This window comes from Bacillus rossius, chromosome 1 (assembly GCF_032445375.1).
Source record: "Bacillus rossius redtenbacheri isolate Brsri chromosome 1, Brsri_v3, whole genome shotgun sequence".
NCBI classification, from domain to species: Eukaryota; Metazoa; Arthropoda; class Insecta; order Phasmatodea; family Bacillidae; genus Bacillus; species Bacillus rossius.
This window is the reverse complement of record NC_086330.1, coordinates 119,211,391-119,227,410: the sequence shown is the minus strand read 5'-3', so window position 1 is coordinate 119,227,410 and position 16,020 is coordinate 119,211,391. Positions and strand designations below refer to the sequence as shown.

Sequence of the window (16,020 nt, the reverse complement as noted above, 5' to 3'; positions counted from 1 at the left end):
TTGTATTAAAATACTATGCTTGAGCATGAACCCGAACGTGTTAAGTTTATATAGTAATTTTTGTAATGACTATATGCTAAAATTAGTGATAGAAAATCTATTACAAATCATTTTGTTATTACTGATAAAAAATTTAAGACAAATGATATCAAGCACCATTGCTATTTTTCTTTTCTAAGTTCATATTGTTATTAATTTCATATATTCATTTTTGTAATGACTACATCCTAAAAATAATGATAGAAAATTTAAGACAAATGATATCAAGCACCCCACACTTTTAATTATACAGAGTTGTGGTGCATTATTCGGCTGTTGGACAAAAAAATTTAATTTTTAATTTTTAGTTTATTCAACGATAAAAGTTTTTTTATTTTATTATTTTTTTTAACTTTAAGTTTTTTTTTTGTTTAAAATAAAATGTCATCATGTTTGAAACAGTTGTCATTACTATTTTGTCCTTCATTGTTTACCACACCATATTAGCACTACAGCACTACCACAGAACTGTAGACATTAATTAATTAATAAAAATTAAGACAACAGTGGTGTTAGCTTGCCAGTTAAGAATTATTAAATTAAATAACAAATGTTTATGGTTTTGAAAAACTAATTTAAAGGAAGACTGATCTAAATTTGTGAGTTCTAGGTAACATGAATATCTGTTGACCGTCTTTCAAGTAAATGTCAACGGGTTTGAAACATGGCAGGGATATTCTTTATATTACATACACATTAACTAAGCAAGGGGTTTTCCTAAAATCAGCCTCCAAGGTGGGTTACGTGGTAAAAAAAGCACTCTTTACCAAATTTAGCCACTTCTTTGAAGAAAGTTTCTTTTTGCTTACTATTTGGATGTGACAAACTTTTGTACAGAAAACAACCCACAAAAAGAGCACTTGACTTTTTGACAGTAACATGAGTATTTATTACTAGGGCACTGAAACACCATAAAACTAATTTTGATTTTCAACTACCTTCAGTGAATTTTTCCATTACGTATTAATACTTCCATGTGACTGTAGAGAGGATATCATCAAAAGATATATGTTATTACATTTCATGTACCTAACAAGACTTATTACTCATCTTGTGACCTCATTAAATGGCTAGCACATGTTGAAACTTGAATGAAAACTCAAACACAAACACGGTTTTCACTTCAGTACAGTGTTTTTCTTCTTCTTTGAGTGGGTCTCATTTCACAACTAATTTTTGTAATGATTTTTTAAAGAAAATCAATGCCCATTTCAATTTTTTCTTTCAATGGAGCACCTTATTACTACTTGTTTTAAATACCATTTCACTGTATGTTTTCTTTGGCCTTCCTGCTAAAACTACATTTATGGTCGATACTCTGGAAAAATTTCTAGTCCAGCATGGCATTTGTCTCAAGTGTTCCAGACCTCTCACTGGATTACGAAAGTTGCTGCTGCATCAATCAATATGCAGCTGTGAGTGTCAAAGTCGTCAGACTTCAGACTGATTTTATTGCAGAGATATAGCTTTACCGGCCCCTCAAATTTGTTTTTGATAGATAAAATTTAAATTTTGTGACCTACAAACTATCAAGTCACGTGACTATCATCAATATCAATAAAGACTATCACTATGCCTACAAACGTACAATGTGACTTGATGCTAATATGTATCATGAGCATGGTGAGACAGAATAATACAGAGAAGGCACAAGTACATGACTGTCTTGTATTTTACAATTGTTTGGCATTACTCTCGATGCTGGCACACCGAAAACTTAACACACAAAGAGAGCACGTGTCCTACTCAGCACTCAGACCAAACACCATCGAGGCTGGCACACGGTGTGAGGTACACTGGAACGAGAACAGCATCAAAGACACTTGGGTGCTAGCCTAGAAACACTGGGAATCACTTAGTCTTACAACACTACGCCATCATCAACATTTCCTACAGTAAGCCCAAATACTCTAATCTTCTTCTCATCAAACATCATGATGGTACAGGACTTCCTAAGGCAAGTATTTCAAAGCATTCAACAAGCATCGTGGCTACAATATGTATCACTATGTAACATAATAGAAACTGAGACCAGCTATCACCAACGACCAATAACTAACAACCAAAACTGCTTACGTACCTCATAGACCACTACGTAGTGTTCTTTGATTATCGACTCCGTACACTCGCTGAAGTAATCTTCGAATGTGTCCACAACTCGATGTAAAAACTCAATCACAAACAGAGGAGGAACTGAAATTAAATGGTAATGTAAAAGCATGTTCACATAAAGAGACTAATAGAATTAAGTTTACCACAACATTCATTTTAAGCACATACCTTCAGTCATGCAGACTGCAACAAAGAACATGCTACATCGATGAATACTGATCAAGTAATGGTGGGGCGTGGCTATCACAGGAGGCATGTCCTCAGGACTACCAACTTTTCTCTGCTGATCAAAGAAATAGTCGCACACAGAGCGTGACACGACACTCTTCCAGTGCTTCTCCATGAACACATCCCTGGAACATACAGCACCCCTCTGAACATTACATACTTATTTACCTATAATTTAAGCTATATTTCAAACAGTACCTAGTGTGGGATATACGAAATGCTTGTATGACAAATCTGTAAAATTGGTATTTATAATTATAATTGTGGATATGTAAGCAATGACGACAAACCTTGATGAAAGTGAAAAATATATGGGCACCTTGAAAATAAATAAAATAATATTTAATGTTTATACAATTAAATAAATAGTGGCTGATGGTTGTTAATATTATTAATACATTATTAGCACCACGAAGATTAACACTCAAATTGTAACTAAAATTATTATCTTAGGTACTGAACAAAACATAACTTGTTAAACTAGTAGGGGAATCAATATTCAATTTAATTTTAAAGGTTGCTCTAAAATGATTACAGTTTTAAAAAACAATATGTAGCCTACTAGTGAACTTCAGGCTATGATTTTATGAGTGATAATTCTTATACAACCCAGCCATTATACATAATGCCCTAGTGTGAAGGTATACTGGAGATTTTGGGAAAAAAATAGGAAAGTTTGTAAGTTTTTGGAGACAGGTCATTCACACACACGTTGCATTTATAATGCTGCAAATGTCTGAGGATGTATATAACATACACACATTATTCTAGGTTAAGACGAGGTGACTTAATCCAAGAGATGAGAGGGTCATTCCATGTCAAATCAACACACCCATTTTACATGACCACTTTGGAATCTCCTCAAATTTTGTATAGTGGTAGTAGGTACTAAAAATAAGAAAAATATTTAATTTTAATTTTTTATCTCAAACAGTTTCCAAAATACAGCTATGTAAAGTTTTCAAAAAAGCACCCAAAAACGCTGGACGAGCGTTTTTCAAATTGCTCTAGAACCTGTTCTAATTAAGCTAGAAAGGTGGGAGTGGTGTCATTTTACTCCATTTTTTATGGGCTTTCTTTTGACATATAACACACCATAGGTTGTAATAAAGTTTTTTTTCTAAACTCAAAATCAAAATTTTGATTTTGAATATATCAAAAAGTGCGTCCCAAAAAATTTTGAAAAAATTCCTACAAGTAGGCTATATTAATGGTAAGCATAAGTTAAAATTTCAAAATGGGCAGATTATGGCTTCATGGTTAAATATTATCTGCAAAAAGGTGAGATTTTGGGAATTTTAATTTGGTAAAGATATTTTACTATGTTCTATTTTACCAACATCAGTAATGCTAATAATTTTACTATCTATAATAAATCTACACAAACATAGGTGTTGGTAGTTATGGCTATGGTTATGGTTATAATAAAACGTTTCAGAAGTTTTCTTTCACTTCGCACAGTTTGCAGAGTCTCTTCTTGAAAAATAACTACATGAAAACTGTAAACTGGAAACTAGAATTAGTTTAAAAATTAATAAACTTTGTTTACGCGGCAATGTAGCGATAATCGAGGGTCGCCATGATGGTATGGTCCAGTATGGTCGTATTTATCCCGACAACAACATCGTGTACCTTCGGGAAAGTTCGTATTGATATTAATTTATTATTGAGGTGACTGTTTATTAGTTAATGTCTTTATATAAGTGGATTTTAAAATATGTAGGTATCATTCAAGTAATTTTTAAAAAACAGTAAAGAATAAGCTAGAAAGTTTTAAGACTAACATTCAGACTGTAATCAATCTGCTCCAGCAGGCAGGAAGGAGAGGGCCTGAGGGGGGAGGGGGCAAGCTTTGCTGACAAGTTGAGACCTGCACCTCACAAGAATAGCTCACATAGCAGTTCGTCTGAGTCTGGTGCTCTTGTCAGTAGAATCAGTAGTTATGCTGAGAACAGTGATGTGATAAAGTATTAGTGAGTGTAACTACTAGTAATGTGTGACAGTAGTGAGTACTAATGATAATACAGTTATGTAATGTACATTATACATGTCAATATTTTTATTCAATTAATTATTATTTAAAGACAATTTTTTGTTGAAACTTGTAAATTGCAAAACGGTTTTAATCAATTTTAAGGAAAATCCAATCCAAGCAGTATGCAACAACCAAAGCAAGAAAAATTCACTCTGCAATGAAACGAAAACTTTTTGTAGCAGCAGATCCATCATCGTCCAGTCAAGAGGACGATCTTGACCAATCAGTTTTACAAAACCTCAAAGATCAATTTTCCGTTTCAAACAATCGTGTTAAGAAATTAATGATACTTACTTGCCTCCCAGAGGGTTGGGGGATAAGGAAGATTATGAGGGAATTTAATGCGCCAAACTATATGGTATGACAAGCAAAAAAAAATTTAAAAGAGAAAGGTATATTAGAGACTCCCAATCCCAAGCCTGGTAAGACGCTCTCAGAAGATGTTGTAAATACTATTCATTCCTTTTATCTAAATGATGAAATCAGCAGAGCAATGCCCGGCATAAAAGATTGTGTATCAGTTGTTGAGGCAAATGGAAATAAAACCAAAATATCAAAACGTCTTATCTTGTGTAATCTGAAGGAAGCTTATACTCTGTTCAAGGAGAAATCCCCCCACATTAAAGTAGGATTCTCTAAATTTGCTGAACTAAGACCAAAACAATGTATTTTAGCAGGCAAAAGTGGCACGCATGCAGTGTGTGTATGTACTATCCACCAAAATGTGAAGTTGATTATAGAAAATGCCCGATTAGGAACTCTAACTAATGGTGAATTGAAGTCGTACAAGCAGTGTATGGTTAAAATGCAATGCAATCCACCAGCAATAACATGTGTCATGGGTGAATGTGCCGATTGTCCTGGGGTTACACCTATACAAACAATTCTTGAAGATGCCTTTGAAGAAAATTTGATAGAAAATGTCACCTTTCGTCAATGGGTGTCTGTAGATCGTTGCACTCTTGAGACTTTAAACAAATCTTCAGAAGACTTTATCACTTTCTTTTTGGAAAAACTTTCACCTCTAATAAAACATGATTTTATTGCTAAAATGCAGTCTGCTTTCATCAATGATAAAAAAGAAAATTTAAATGAATCAGAGTTTGTGATAAACCTAGACTTTTCCGAAAACTACACAATTGTGGTACAAGACGAGGCTCAGAGCTACCACTGGGCTAATGAACATGTAACTCTTCACCCTTTTGTAATTTATTACAAAAGTGAAGACAAACTCAAACATGTCAGTTTTGTTGTGGTATCAGATTGCTTGGAGCACAATACCGTGTCTGTTTATACGTTTCAAAAGAAACTTATTGAATTCTTGACAAAACATTTCCAGGCATTACCAAAGAAGATTTTCTATTACTCTGACGGGTGTGCTGGGCAATATAAAAACAAAAAAAACTTCATAAACTTGTGCTACCATAAAGAGGATTTTGATGTTGAAGCTGAATGGAATTTCTCAGCTACGGCTCATGGAAAGGGCCCTTGTGATGGGATTGGTGGCACGGTCAAGAGACTAGCCGCTAAAGCTAGTCTACAGCGGCCATATGACAGTCAAATCCTGACAGCCGTTCAACTTTATGAATGGGCAAAACAAAATATCAATGGAATACATTTTACCTTTTCAACCCAAGAAGATCATATTGAATCTGAAAAGTTTCTCGAGGAGCGTTTCAACCAGGCTATTACTATTAAGGGTACTCAAAAATTCCACTGTTTTATACCTGAACCATTGAGTCTCTCAAAACTAAGAGTTAAAGTTTTTTCGGAAAGTCAAACTGAAGACACTGTAGCTGTTCAAAAATCACCAGATAAATTGCAAATAAGTGATGTAAATGGCTACATAACGGCAGTGTATGATGAAAAGTGGTGGGTTGCTTATGTTTTGGAGAAGAAGGAAGAAGATGATGAATTAAAAGTAACATATTTACACCCTCATGGACCGGCAGCTTCATTTTCATATCCAAGGAAGCCTGATGTGTTGTGGATATCAGTAACGGACGTCCTCTGCAAAGTTGATCCTACAACTCCTACTGGAAGGATTTATACACTTACAGCTGAAGAGACACTAAAAATAACTCAGGCAATGTCAAGTAACAAGTGAATTTGTACTCAGTAAGTAAATGGAATGCCTATTTGTTCATGTACAAACAATTAATACTACCATACACTACATAAATCGTACTGATTTTAGAAATCAACTCTCATTTCAAATATTTTTTACCTATTGAACCCATTGCATGCCCATTTTGAAATTTTGACACATGCTTCCCATAAGTACAACCTACTTTTAAGATTTTTTTCAAAATTTTTTGGGACACACTTTTTGTTTTATTCAAAATCAAAATTTTGATTTTAAGTTTAGAAAAACATTTTTATGACAACCTATGGTGTGTTATATTTCATAAGAAAGCCCATTAAAAATGGAGTAAAATGACACCACTCCCACCTTTCTAGCTTAATTAGAACAGCTTCTAGAGCAATTTCAAAAACGCTCGTCCAGCGTTTTTGAGCGCTTTTTTGAAAACTTTACATAGCTGTATTTTGGAAACCGTTAGAGATAAAAAATTAAAATTTAATATTTTTCTTATTCTTAGTACATACTACCACTATACAAAATTTGAAGAAGTTCTAAAATGGTGAGGTAAAATTTTAATTCAAAGTGTGTTGATCTGACATGGAATGTCCCGAGATGTAAAAAGAATGTACGCTGTATAAAATTGTCCAAAATCCATGTTGCAACTGAAATTAAGTCTTTGTGATATTTTTAAAAATCCTTATATGCCTATTCAGTGTAGAGATGATGTGACATGCAGATATGTACAAAAAAAGACAAACATGTTTGGAATTTAATATGCACTATACCTACATTAATCATTTCATACACAGGAACTATCAGTCGAAGTTCCGTCGAAGTTCCACATTGATAAAGAGTACTTGGAATTAACGCAGAGTTGGAAATTCTGATTTTCAAAATCCAATGTCAAATGTTTTATTTATTTTTTCATATTCACAAATCAGATTACGCAGTACAGACCCAGCAGCAATATGAACAGCCAATCTGAGTGCCACATTTTCGTCAGGCAAAATTTCTTCACACCACAAAACTGACATCATAGGTATTATTGTTGTTATTATTGTAAACTATGCACTATTAATATTAACTATGCAATAAATAACAATATGCTATAAAACAATATTGCCAGTGAAAAATTATACATAAACATTGTTTTCTGTACATACCCTGATGAATTGATTATAAATAGACTGTGAATCATGGTGATAATTCGAATTTAGAATTATCAAAATATGCTAATAAATAAATATTTACTTTTAGTTAAAAATCATAACCTCAACTTAAACATGACAATTCTGCTAACAAAAAAAAATTACTCATATGTTCGATTAGATCGCTCTTTTTCACCTTTCACTTGATTAACGTTTGTTTTACCGTAACTACGTGGGCAAATATAGGTAGCTCGAACAAACTTACCTTTATATTATACTGTAGTGTTAAAACGCGGGGACGCGGATTTGTGTCGAAAAGAATAGTGACTATTCCGTCTAAACAATGGCAAAAAACGGATTTGTGTCTAATCGGAATAGTCACTATTCCATACAAGATTTAAATCTCACAAGTTGGCACGGAGTTGTACCGACCCGGAATAGTCAATATTCCGGTTCGACATATTTCCGTGTAGTGAAGATTCTGGGCATCGGTGGAAGTCAAGTTAGTTGTATGCGGAAAAGTGTCGAATTTTTTTCGATGGAATTCATGTTGTTACTGTAGTTTGGTCAAACATGGTCCGATCCGGATTTTATTCGAATCTGAATTTTTCAAGTAGTACCTACATAACGACGTTAGAGTGCAGTGTTCACGTGGTTAAGCAACGTCATCTGTCATGTTACTCATAACTAATTGTTGAAGCTCATTTCGAATTACCACTGAGCAGGGTGCGCCAGTATACCCTTTTCCATTTATAATTTAATAATTTATTGTGTATCTCGGTTTCTATTTGCACACATGATTTATTTTATGCCTGTACTTTTTAAGTGCATAAGTTGTCAATTCATACACTGACTAGGTTTCTTTTTTTCTGTGTAATACAGAATAAATTTTTACTTTTAATTATAAAAAATAACTGTCTCTGAAACATCAAAACTGCCAATCTCCTGTTCCACAATACCAGACCAAAAACTTGAATTATAATCGGTTGACACAGCTCGACAGGAGTACTAGATCACGTACGGCATGCATTATCTACACTTATATTATAAAGAGGAAAGATTTGTATTTTTTGTGTGTATGTTTGTAATGAATAAACTCAAAAACTACTGTGCCGATTAGAAAGCTACATTCACCCTGAGTAACATTGTGACTTGTCCCAGGCAGAGGGGAGGAGCGGGAGCGGTCTCCAAACAGGGGTCGCTGCCCAAGAGCAGGGGAAGGTCGGGCAGAGGTGAGAAGCAGGAGCAGTCCCCAAGCAGGGGTTGCTGTCCAAGAGCAGGGAGAGATCGAGCAGGGGTCGCTGCCCAAGATCAGGGAGAGGTAGGAAGGAGGAGCAGTCCTCCAGAGAGGTAGCTGCCTAAATAATACTGTTCAAGTCTTCTGTCACTTTTAATAACCCAGAAATTACTGGGAAGAGCTTTCTGCCTGGCTTAGCTCAGCCAGAGTAAATATACAATGTATGTACATATTCATCAGGGAGGGCACATCTGTACCCTTCCTGTGCATACATATTCAAATTACAATGCTCTCTACATTCACTTGTATAATTTAAAGGCTTCTTGATACCACACTGGGTATTTACATATTTGTCCTGAATTAGGCTGGGCAGGTAGACAAAGTTTCCTTAATTTACATTCCCCTTTGTCTGCCATCTAGGGGCGGGTGGCGAACTAACTTTTCTCCCCATAGATTATGTAGGATGGGTGGCACACTTGGGGCTTGTGCTATCATACCAGCCGAGGCCAAACTGGTGGACATGACAATAGGCTATATATATTGCTAGAAAAGATAAGGAATCCTTATTAAAACTTTAGTAACGTAACCCAAGATGTAAAAAAATGCCATAAAACATCTTACGTCGCATGCGCTGCAGAAACTATTGATGATAGAACAAAATAATTGTCATGTCCACCAGTTTGGCCTCGGCTGTTATGATAGCGCAAGCCCCAAGTGCGCCACCCATCCTACATAATCTATGGGGAGGAAAGTCAGTTCGCCACCCGCCCCTAGATGGCAGACAAAGGATAATGTAAATTAAGGAAACTTTGTCAACCTGCCCAGCATAATTACGGACAAATGTGTAAATACCCAGTGTTGTAACAAGAAGCCTTCAAATTATACAAGTGAATGTAAATATTATTGTAATTCTACTATGTATGAACAGGAATGGTACAGGTGTGCCCACCCTGGTGAATATGTACATGCATTGTATATTAACTCTGGCTGAGCTAAGCCAGGGGGGTCGGTGGTCGTCTCTCGGGGCATGCGCATCCCTCCCGCGGGCCGCCGGCTGGGAGCCCCCCGCACCCCATTGGGCAACCGAAGGCCGGCAGTGCGCAAGGGCCCCGCGGGTGGCTGATATGGGAGCCCAGCCCGAGAGCCGCAATCTCGCTGGGGTGGCTGCGACTAACCAACAGCAGTCCGCGGACCAATGGCCGGCCTGTGGAGCTGCCACTACGGCTATCGGGGTGAAAGGCAGCCCGAATGTAGCTCGGCCTGTGGCAGGAAGCAGCCTCGTCGGCGAAGGCACCGCAGGGGAGCCTGATGCGCTGAAAAAATGCGACGTGTAGACGAACTGCGGGCTGGAACTTGCGGAGCTGTGAACTGCTGCGCGCGCAACGGAATTGAAATGCATCGGAACTCTGAAGGAAGACATCAGAAACCTTCAGCTGGGGCTGCTGTAGCTGTGGCAGCAGTAGCCTCGAGCGGCGCGACCCTAAACCATCTCGGGGATTTTGGGTGGCGAGGTTGGTTCCCTCCCCCCACCCTGGCTTGAAAAGTACTGCTGTTGACCTGAAGAAGGAAGATGAAGATGGCGCAACGTCAGGCTGCCTTTCGCTCCGTGCGCCCGCAGTTCGAGCCGGTTTACTGGCTCGTCTGCCCACTTCTGTTTTAACTGTGGCTGCCTGGGCAGCTGTGGCTGGGCCGACGAGTGAAGTCGCCCGCCCCTGGGGGCGCATGCGCCCCTGGTTAATAATAACCCAGGAGTTCCCAACCTTTAAATGCGGGCCGCAAGGCCCAAGCACCCAACTCCAGCATGGTTGATTTTTCAGCCCCTCCAACTCTTCTTACCTGGACCCTTCTTCCTCCTGTCCAGTAGTTACCTGCTTGCTTAATGCATGGTATTTGATCCCCGCATGAACCGGCCCAGGGTTTTCCCTGTGTCTATGCAGGTTTTGCCTGGGTAACATTAGCTAGCTTTTAAGCTAGGCGAACAATGGGGCGTCAGTCATGGCGCCAATCGCAGCCATGGCTGGCCAGTAAACCCCAATAAGCACACAATGCACGCGCCCTTGTCCTGCATGGTTAAAAACCCGCATGGTAGAGTGTATAGGCTTCGGCCTGAGACACACTTAGGTCCTCCCCTAACCTGGACCCTCCCCTACACACTTAGAATACTCCCCTGTTCCCTACCCCCCAGGGCACTCGCCCTCTGCTCAATTCCTGTTCCCTCATCCCCCTTCCCCAGTCTCACCCACCGGCTCTCCCGCTCCTCCCCTCATCCCCATCGAAGTTCCTCCTCTCCCCGACCGCCGCCCTCCGAAGCCCTATACGGCCGGTGACAGCCCTCGGGACCCGCGGCCGCAGCCCATCTCGGCCAGACTTTCTGCATGGCTGCAATAGCTCTTCGGCCCAGACGCCTGATCGCGTCACTCATCGGGGGTTTTTACCCCCACATGAACCACTCCAGGGTCCCCCGCAGAAGCCCGGGACAAGTCAGTATGTTCTACAATATTTAACAACATATCAATATCTACAAAAAATCTTCACGATACTATATGTCCAAATATTATCGTTATGTCACAATAACCACTTTTTACATTTTGAAAGTTGATACAAATACCATCCAAAATTAGACAATGTTATTCATACTTCTGTTTAAATCCTTATCCAAATAAATCATACTGTTTTCAAGACTGTTTCAATTCATGTAGATTACTTTTAGAATTGTTCAAATCGGGTATTCCAATCAATAGATATTACGAATTTAATAAGTCACTAGCGGTCCGTCCCAGCTTCGCACGGGTGAACATGAATTTTTTTAATATTTTTACCTTTTATTTATATTTTGTTGTTGTTTCATTTCTAAATTTTTTTAAACACAGTATCACATTATATATGTATACTTACAATCCGAATTTGTTCATCGTTTTTTTATTAAAGTAACTTATTTAATCTTAAGGGAGACATATTACTTAGTATTTGTTTTATTTACATTTTTTCAACATTTTACATAGCTCCCAAGTATTGTTGGACAATGAATTAGCTCAAACTGTTAACAGTCTAGAAATTCTGATAGACACAATCTATCCCAACATCGAAAATCTCACAGAAAGATATTTCAATTGGCTCTGTTCGAGGGCGATAGTGTCACCGAGAAACGACTCAGTAAATGAGATAAATAGAATGATTATGGAAAAAGTACCGGGTGATTTTAAATGTTACAAATCTGTTAACACCATGTGCAAATTTGAAGATACAGTGCACTACCCACAAGAAATTTAAATTACCTTAATCCTGCCGGCTTGCCACCCCACGAACTATAATTTAAAGGAGGTACTCCCATTATGCTATTGAGAAATTTAAGCTCTCCCAGTACGTGTAATGGCACAAGACTTTTGATAAAGGAATTACGAGACAATGTGATTGTAGCAACAAACATCACTGGGCCTGCGGCCGGACAGCTCGCTCACATTCCGCGAATCCTATAATTCCGACAGATTTGCCTATATCCCTTAAAAGGTTACAGTTTCCTGTGAAGATATCGTTTGCCCTTACGATAAATAAATCACAGGAACAAACTTTTACGAATGTTGGCATAAACCTAAGAAAAGAGTGCTTCTCTCATGGGCAATTTTATGTTGTCCTTTCTCGAGTAGGATCTCCTGAAAATCAATATGTTTTGTTATCACCTAAAAATACCACTGCCAACATAGTGTACAGAAAAGCTTTAAGGTAAAAGTTTTGTAAAATAAAAGTAAGAACCAATATAATTAAATAAAGTGACGCTGACTGCTAATGCTCCTCTATGTCGCATAGACCGCTATGCCTCATCAACATCTCACGAAGGTGTGTGCACCGAACGCGCTCGTGCGCGCACTGAAGTGTAGAAAGAGCAATGGGATGTTTTTCCACAGGAAAATATTAGACTTTATTTTCATTTTTTAATATTTTATTTCTGTCAAAATTAAGTTTCACCGTCGCCTTGTCCCGAACCTGGCCGGTTCAGTTTCCCGCGAAAATAACATGTTTTCCACGGGAGGGCTGGCGGGGAGGGGGGCCGCGCGCGGTGAGAGCGGCAGTATTCTTCCGGAGCTCACAGAGGCCGGCAGCCTCCGCGCAACACGGGACCAGCATTTCTTATTTTTCGCTGATATGTAGTATTCAATAGTTGAATAATTCCGTAAACCTTTTCTTTCAGTTCCGTGGTCAACCTCGACTTACCGAGTGGTATGTAACCTAATTATTCAGTGCTCCAAGACGAGCGTTCGATGTGATACGTAAGTACTATGTACGAACTGCGAGATGGTATGTCGGCGCTTCACGCGATATCGTAGCCAATCGGCTAATTAGTTTCAGCCCGCACGGAGCAGCCAGTAGGCAACACGTAACAAACAATCTTACTAACGCATCAATTTCTGGGACAGTCCTAAGATTCAGGTAGCGTCGCCGGCATTACGGGCCTACGTGTTCTTAGCCCAGTGTACTACGTAATTATAGTTGTGAATTGTAATTTTGCTCAGGATTCTAGTGTGTTATGTCAGGGTTTGTTTTTGTAATCACCGCATCGTGTCCAAAGTGAATGACCTTACCGGGTAGTAAAATCGTGAGCCGCCACTGAGTGAGTGGTCGCGCGTGTGACAATTCGATTCGGGACAACCGTTACGGCCAGGATGGGCAGCACTATGTAAAGGGCTGTGCCTGAATAAATTAATAAGAAATCAGCCAGTATTTGCTTGTTATTTTCAGGCGTCCCGAGTGGCCTAAACAGCTCTTGGGGGGGGGGGGGGGGCCTACTGTATCGAACCACTGCCTCTAGCCACAAGGCCGAACCTACCCTGAGATTCCGAACAATACTTCAGTCATTTAAATTCACATAGAGGTAGCGGGGTTCGCGTCAATTATTTTTTCTCAAATATAGGAAGCGAGTTTTTTTTTACACAGACCATCCTTGGAAGAGAAGATTATCTCAATTTTGGGGAACTCGAAAATAGTACAAACAAATAGCCTACTATGTTAATATAAAAACATTTGTTTCAGTTGCAGTGTCTAACATTCAGGTTTCTCCTGATGTATAGGCCTATTTGATGTTTTTTTGTGGGGTAGGCTCAATGTGTGTTTACTGCCTTTATCTAAAGTTATTTGCAAAAAAAATTTCTTAAAAAATATCAATATTAAACCAGCTTTATATTTCTCATGTTAATGGCACCGGGTTCGCTCCACTGTTGGAGAAATCTGCATGTCTGCACTAGTTTACGATTGAAAGCTAAGACTTATGAATTAAGAATTAGTCGTGTACTTAACATATTACTCTATGCATACTAGTGGAATGGTTTATGATTGTCGTGTAGGAAGTTTGACGGGTCGTGTGCGAACCTTATGATGACACAAGACTTAACATTTTATATTTTTCCTTAAGACATAAGAGAAGTACCGTACCAATCAGAGCACAGTAGGTGTTGGCACAAAAAATGTTTCGCTGGGAAAATAGGTTATGATGTATTGCAAAAGGAGTTGGAAATACAGAATTATTAGTTTCATGTAAGAATTGAGAAGATACTTAAGAATAAAATTGTACCTACAAAAAATAAATAAAGTTTTGGAAAAATATTTTGTTTTAAATTTTGGATATTGATTATTCTTATGTGTTTCTGATTAAGTTCGCTTGTCTTACATGCTTTCATAAATATAATTTTAACTGTAAAGCCATTTTATGATGGCCTGGGTTAGATGATATTATTTCAAAACTAGTTTATCTTTTATATTTAATAAGTTAAATATTGTGCCGGAAATTAGGTATTTCGGCATTTTTTTTAATTGTTATTATAATTTAAATTATTTTTGGAAATTTTATTTTCTATATAATTTGTTTACAAAGGGTGATTTACATTTGTTAGGCTGGTGCACTCTACTTAGTTAAACTTTGCTGCAATGGTCCGAGGCACCGTCTCTCAGGGACCAATATGATCTTTTGCAAGTCTAAGACGTCGTTGGCAGCCCGGTTGACATTTCTCCCGCTTACAGTCACGTACGGGGTTTGTAATATTATTTCCCTGCATGACTGAATCTGCACACAAGAGCTCTGGACGAGTTGTTACCACTTCTCAGAGACGAGCTTACGATAGCTTTTCCCATCACGCATACATCTTAGATTCTATCCTAGAAAGTCACGTTAGGACGCTCGTTCCCAGCCTCGTTGCGTTTTTTTGTCTCCCCTTACTTCCCAGTACCCACTTTGGTTCTCAGAATTTAGCTCAGGATCGTTGCCCTGACGTGAACCCCGCCAGGCAGTGGCCGAATTCAAGGACGATTTTCCATAGAAAAAATATGTGTAAAGATGGACCACACACGACATCTAGCGGCAGAAATATTAATTTATTCTCTTGTCGACAGCTGGTGGAACTGACGCCCGCGACATCTGGTGGCGACTTTGCTAACCTCCCAGCTAACTTCCCCTGTAGGCTGCCAGAGAGCAGCACCGACTGCGCCATTAGCCCCAGGCTGTAGCAAACGTCTCGGGCGAGTCGATCCCTATTTGTTTCACACACCCCTCAACAGGTAGTGCTAAAATCGGCCCATATTTTATTTAATATATCAAAGGGCTCTTTAATTATGTAATTGAAATTGTATTTTAACACATTTTAATATCTGTTATAAGTTTCCATAAATAAATATGGGGTAATTACCTTCAGATTGTCGTCGGCTGGTCGACTAGTCCCTGAAATGATACTATTTTGCCGGCTACTCAGGGTTCGGTGAAGGGGGGTTCGGGCTGCGTGGCCAAGGGACTTAGTCTCCAGAATTAAAATTAACACAACTCGAATAAAGTTTCCTGGTTCTTTATGCACGGTAAGATGAACCCTTTACATGGGGCTGCCACGTTTCCGCCTGTGACTATTTCTATAGGGCAAAGCCCGGTTCCATGCACTTATATTGTACTGCAAAATACGGGAAGTCCCGCCCGTGACGAATATTACCCACACAGCAAATACTTGAATTCTCTATGACTCGTGCAATAAGATGACTGTCTGACTGGACAACACAATGTCCGGGAGGAAACGTAAAAACACATAACACGCGATGGAGAATATCCAGTTTACAACAATTCTCAGCGACTCGCAGAACTTCAGAGAAGCACACACGTAAAAAAAAA

General features: G+C 38.6%; 1 protein-coding gene across 3 annotated transcripts in view; it reads right to left on the bottom strand.

The window, feature by feature from the left end:
• Nucleotides 1-16,020, bottom strand: part of LOC134543190 (AP-3 complex subunit mu-1) — a 117,670-nt gene that overhangs the window by 57,164 nt on the left and 44,486 nt on the right. For 2 of the 3 annotated variants that reach the window (XM_063388086.1, XM_063388104.1), the window contains 2 exons: nt 2,320-2,504; nt 2,120-2,232 (listed from right to left, as the gene is read on the bottom strand). In XM_063388086.1, coding sequence (XP_063244156.1) covers nt 2,120-2,232; nt 2,320-2,504 — 298 coding nt within the window. Of the gene's footprint in view, nt 1-2,119; nt 2,233-2,319; nt 2,505-7,660; nt 7,876-16,020 lie in introns of those variants that run through there. The other variant, XM_063388096.1, reaches the window with a different exon arrangement.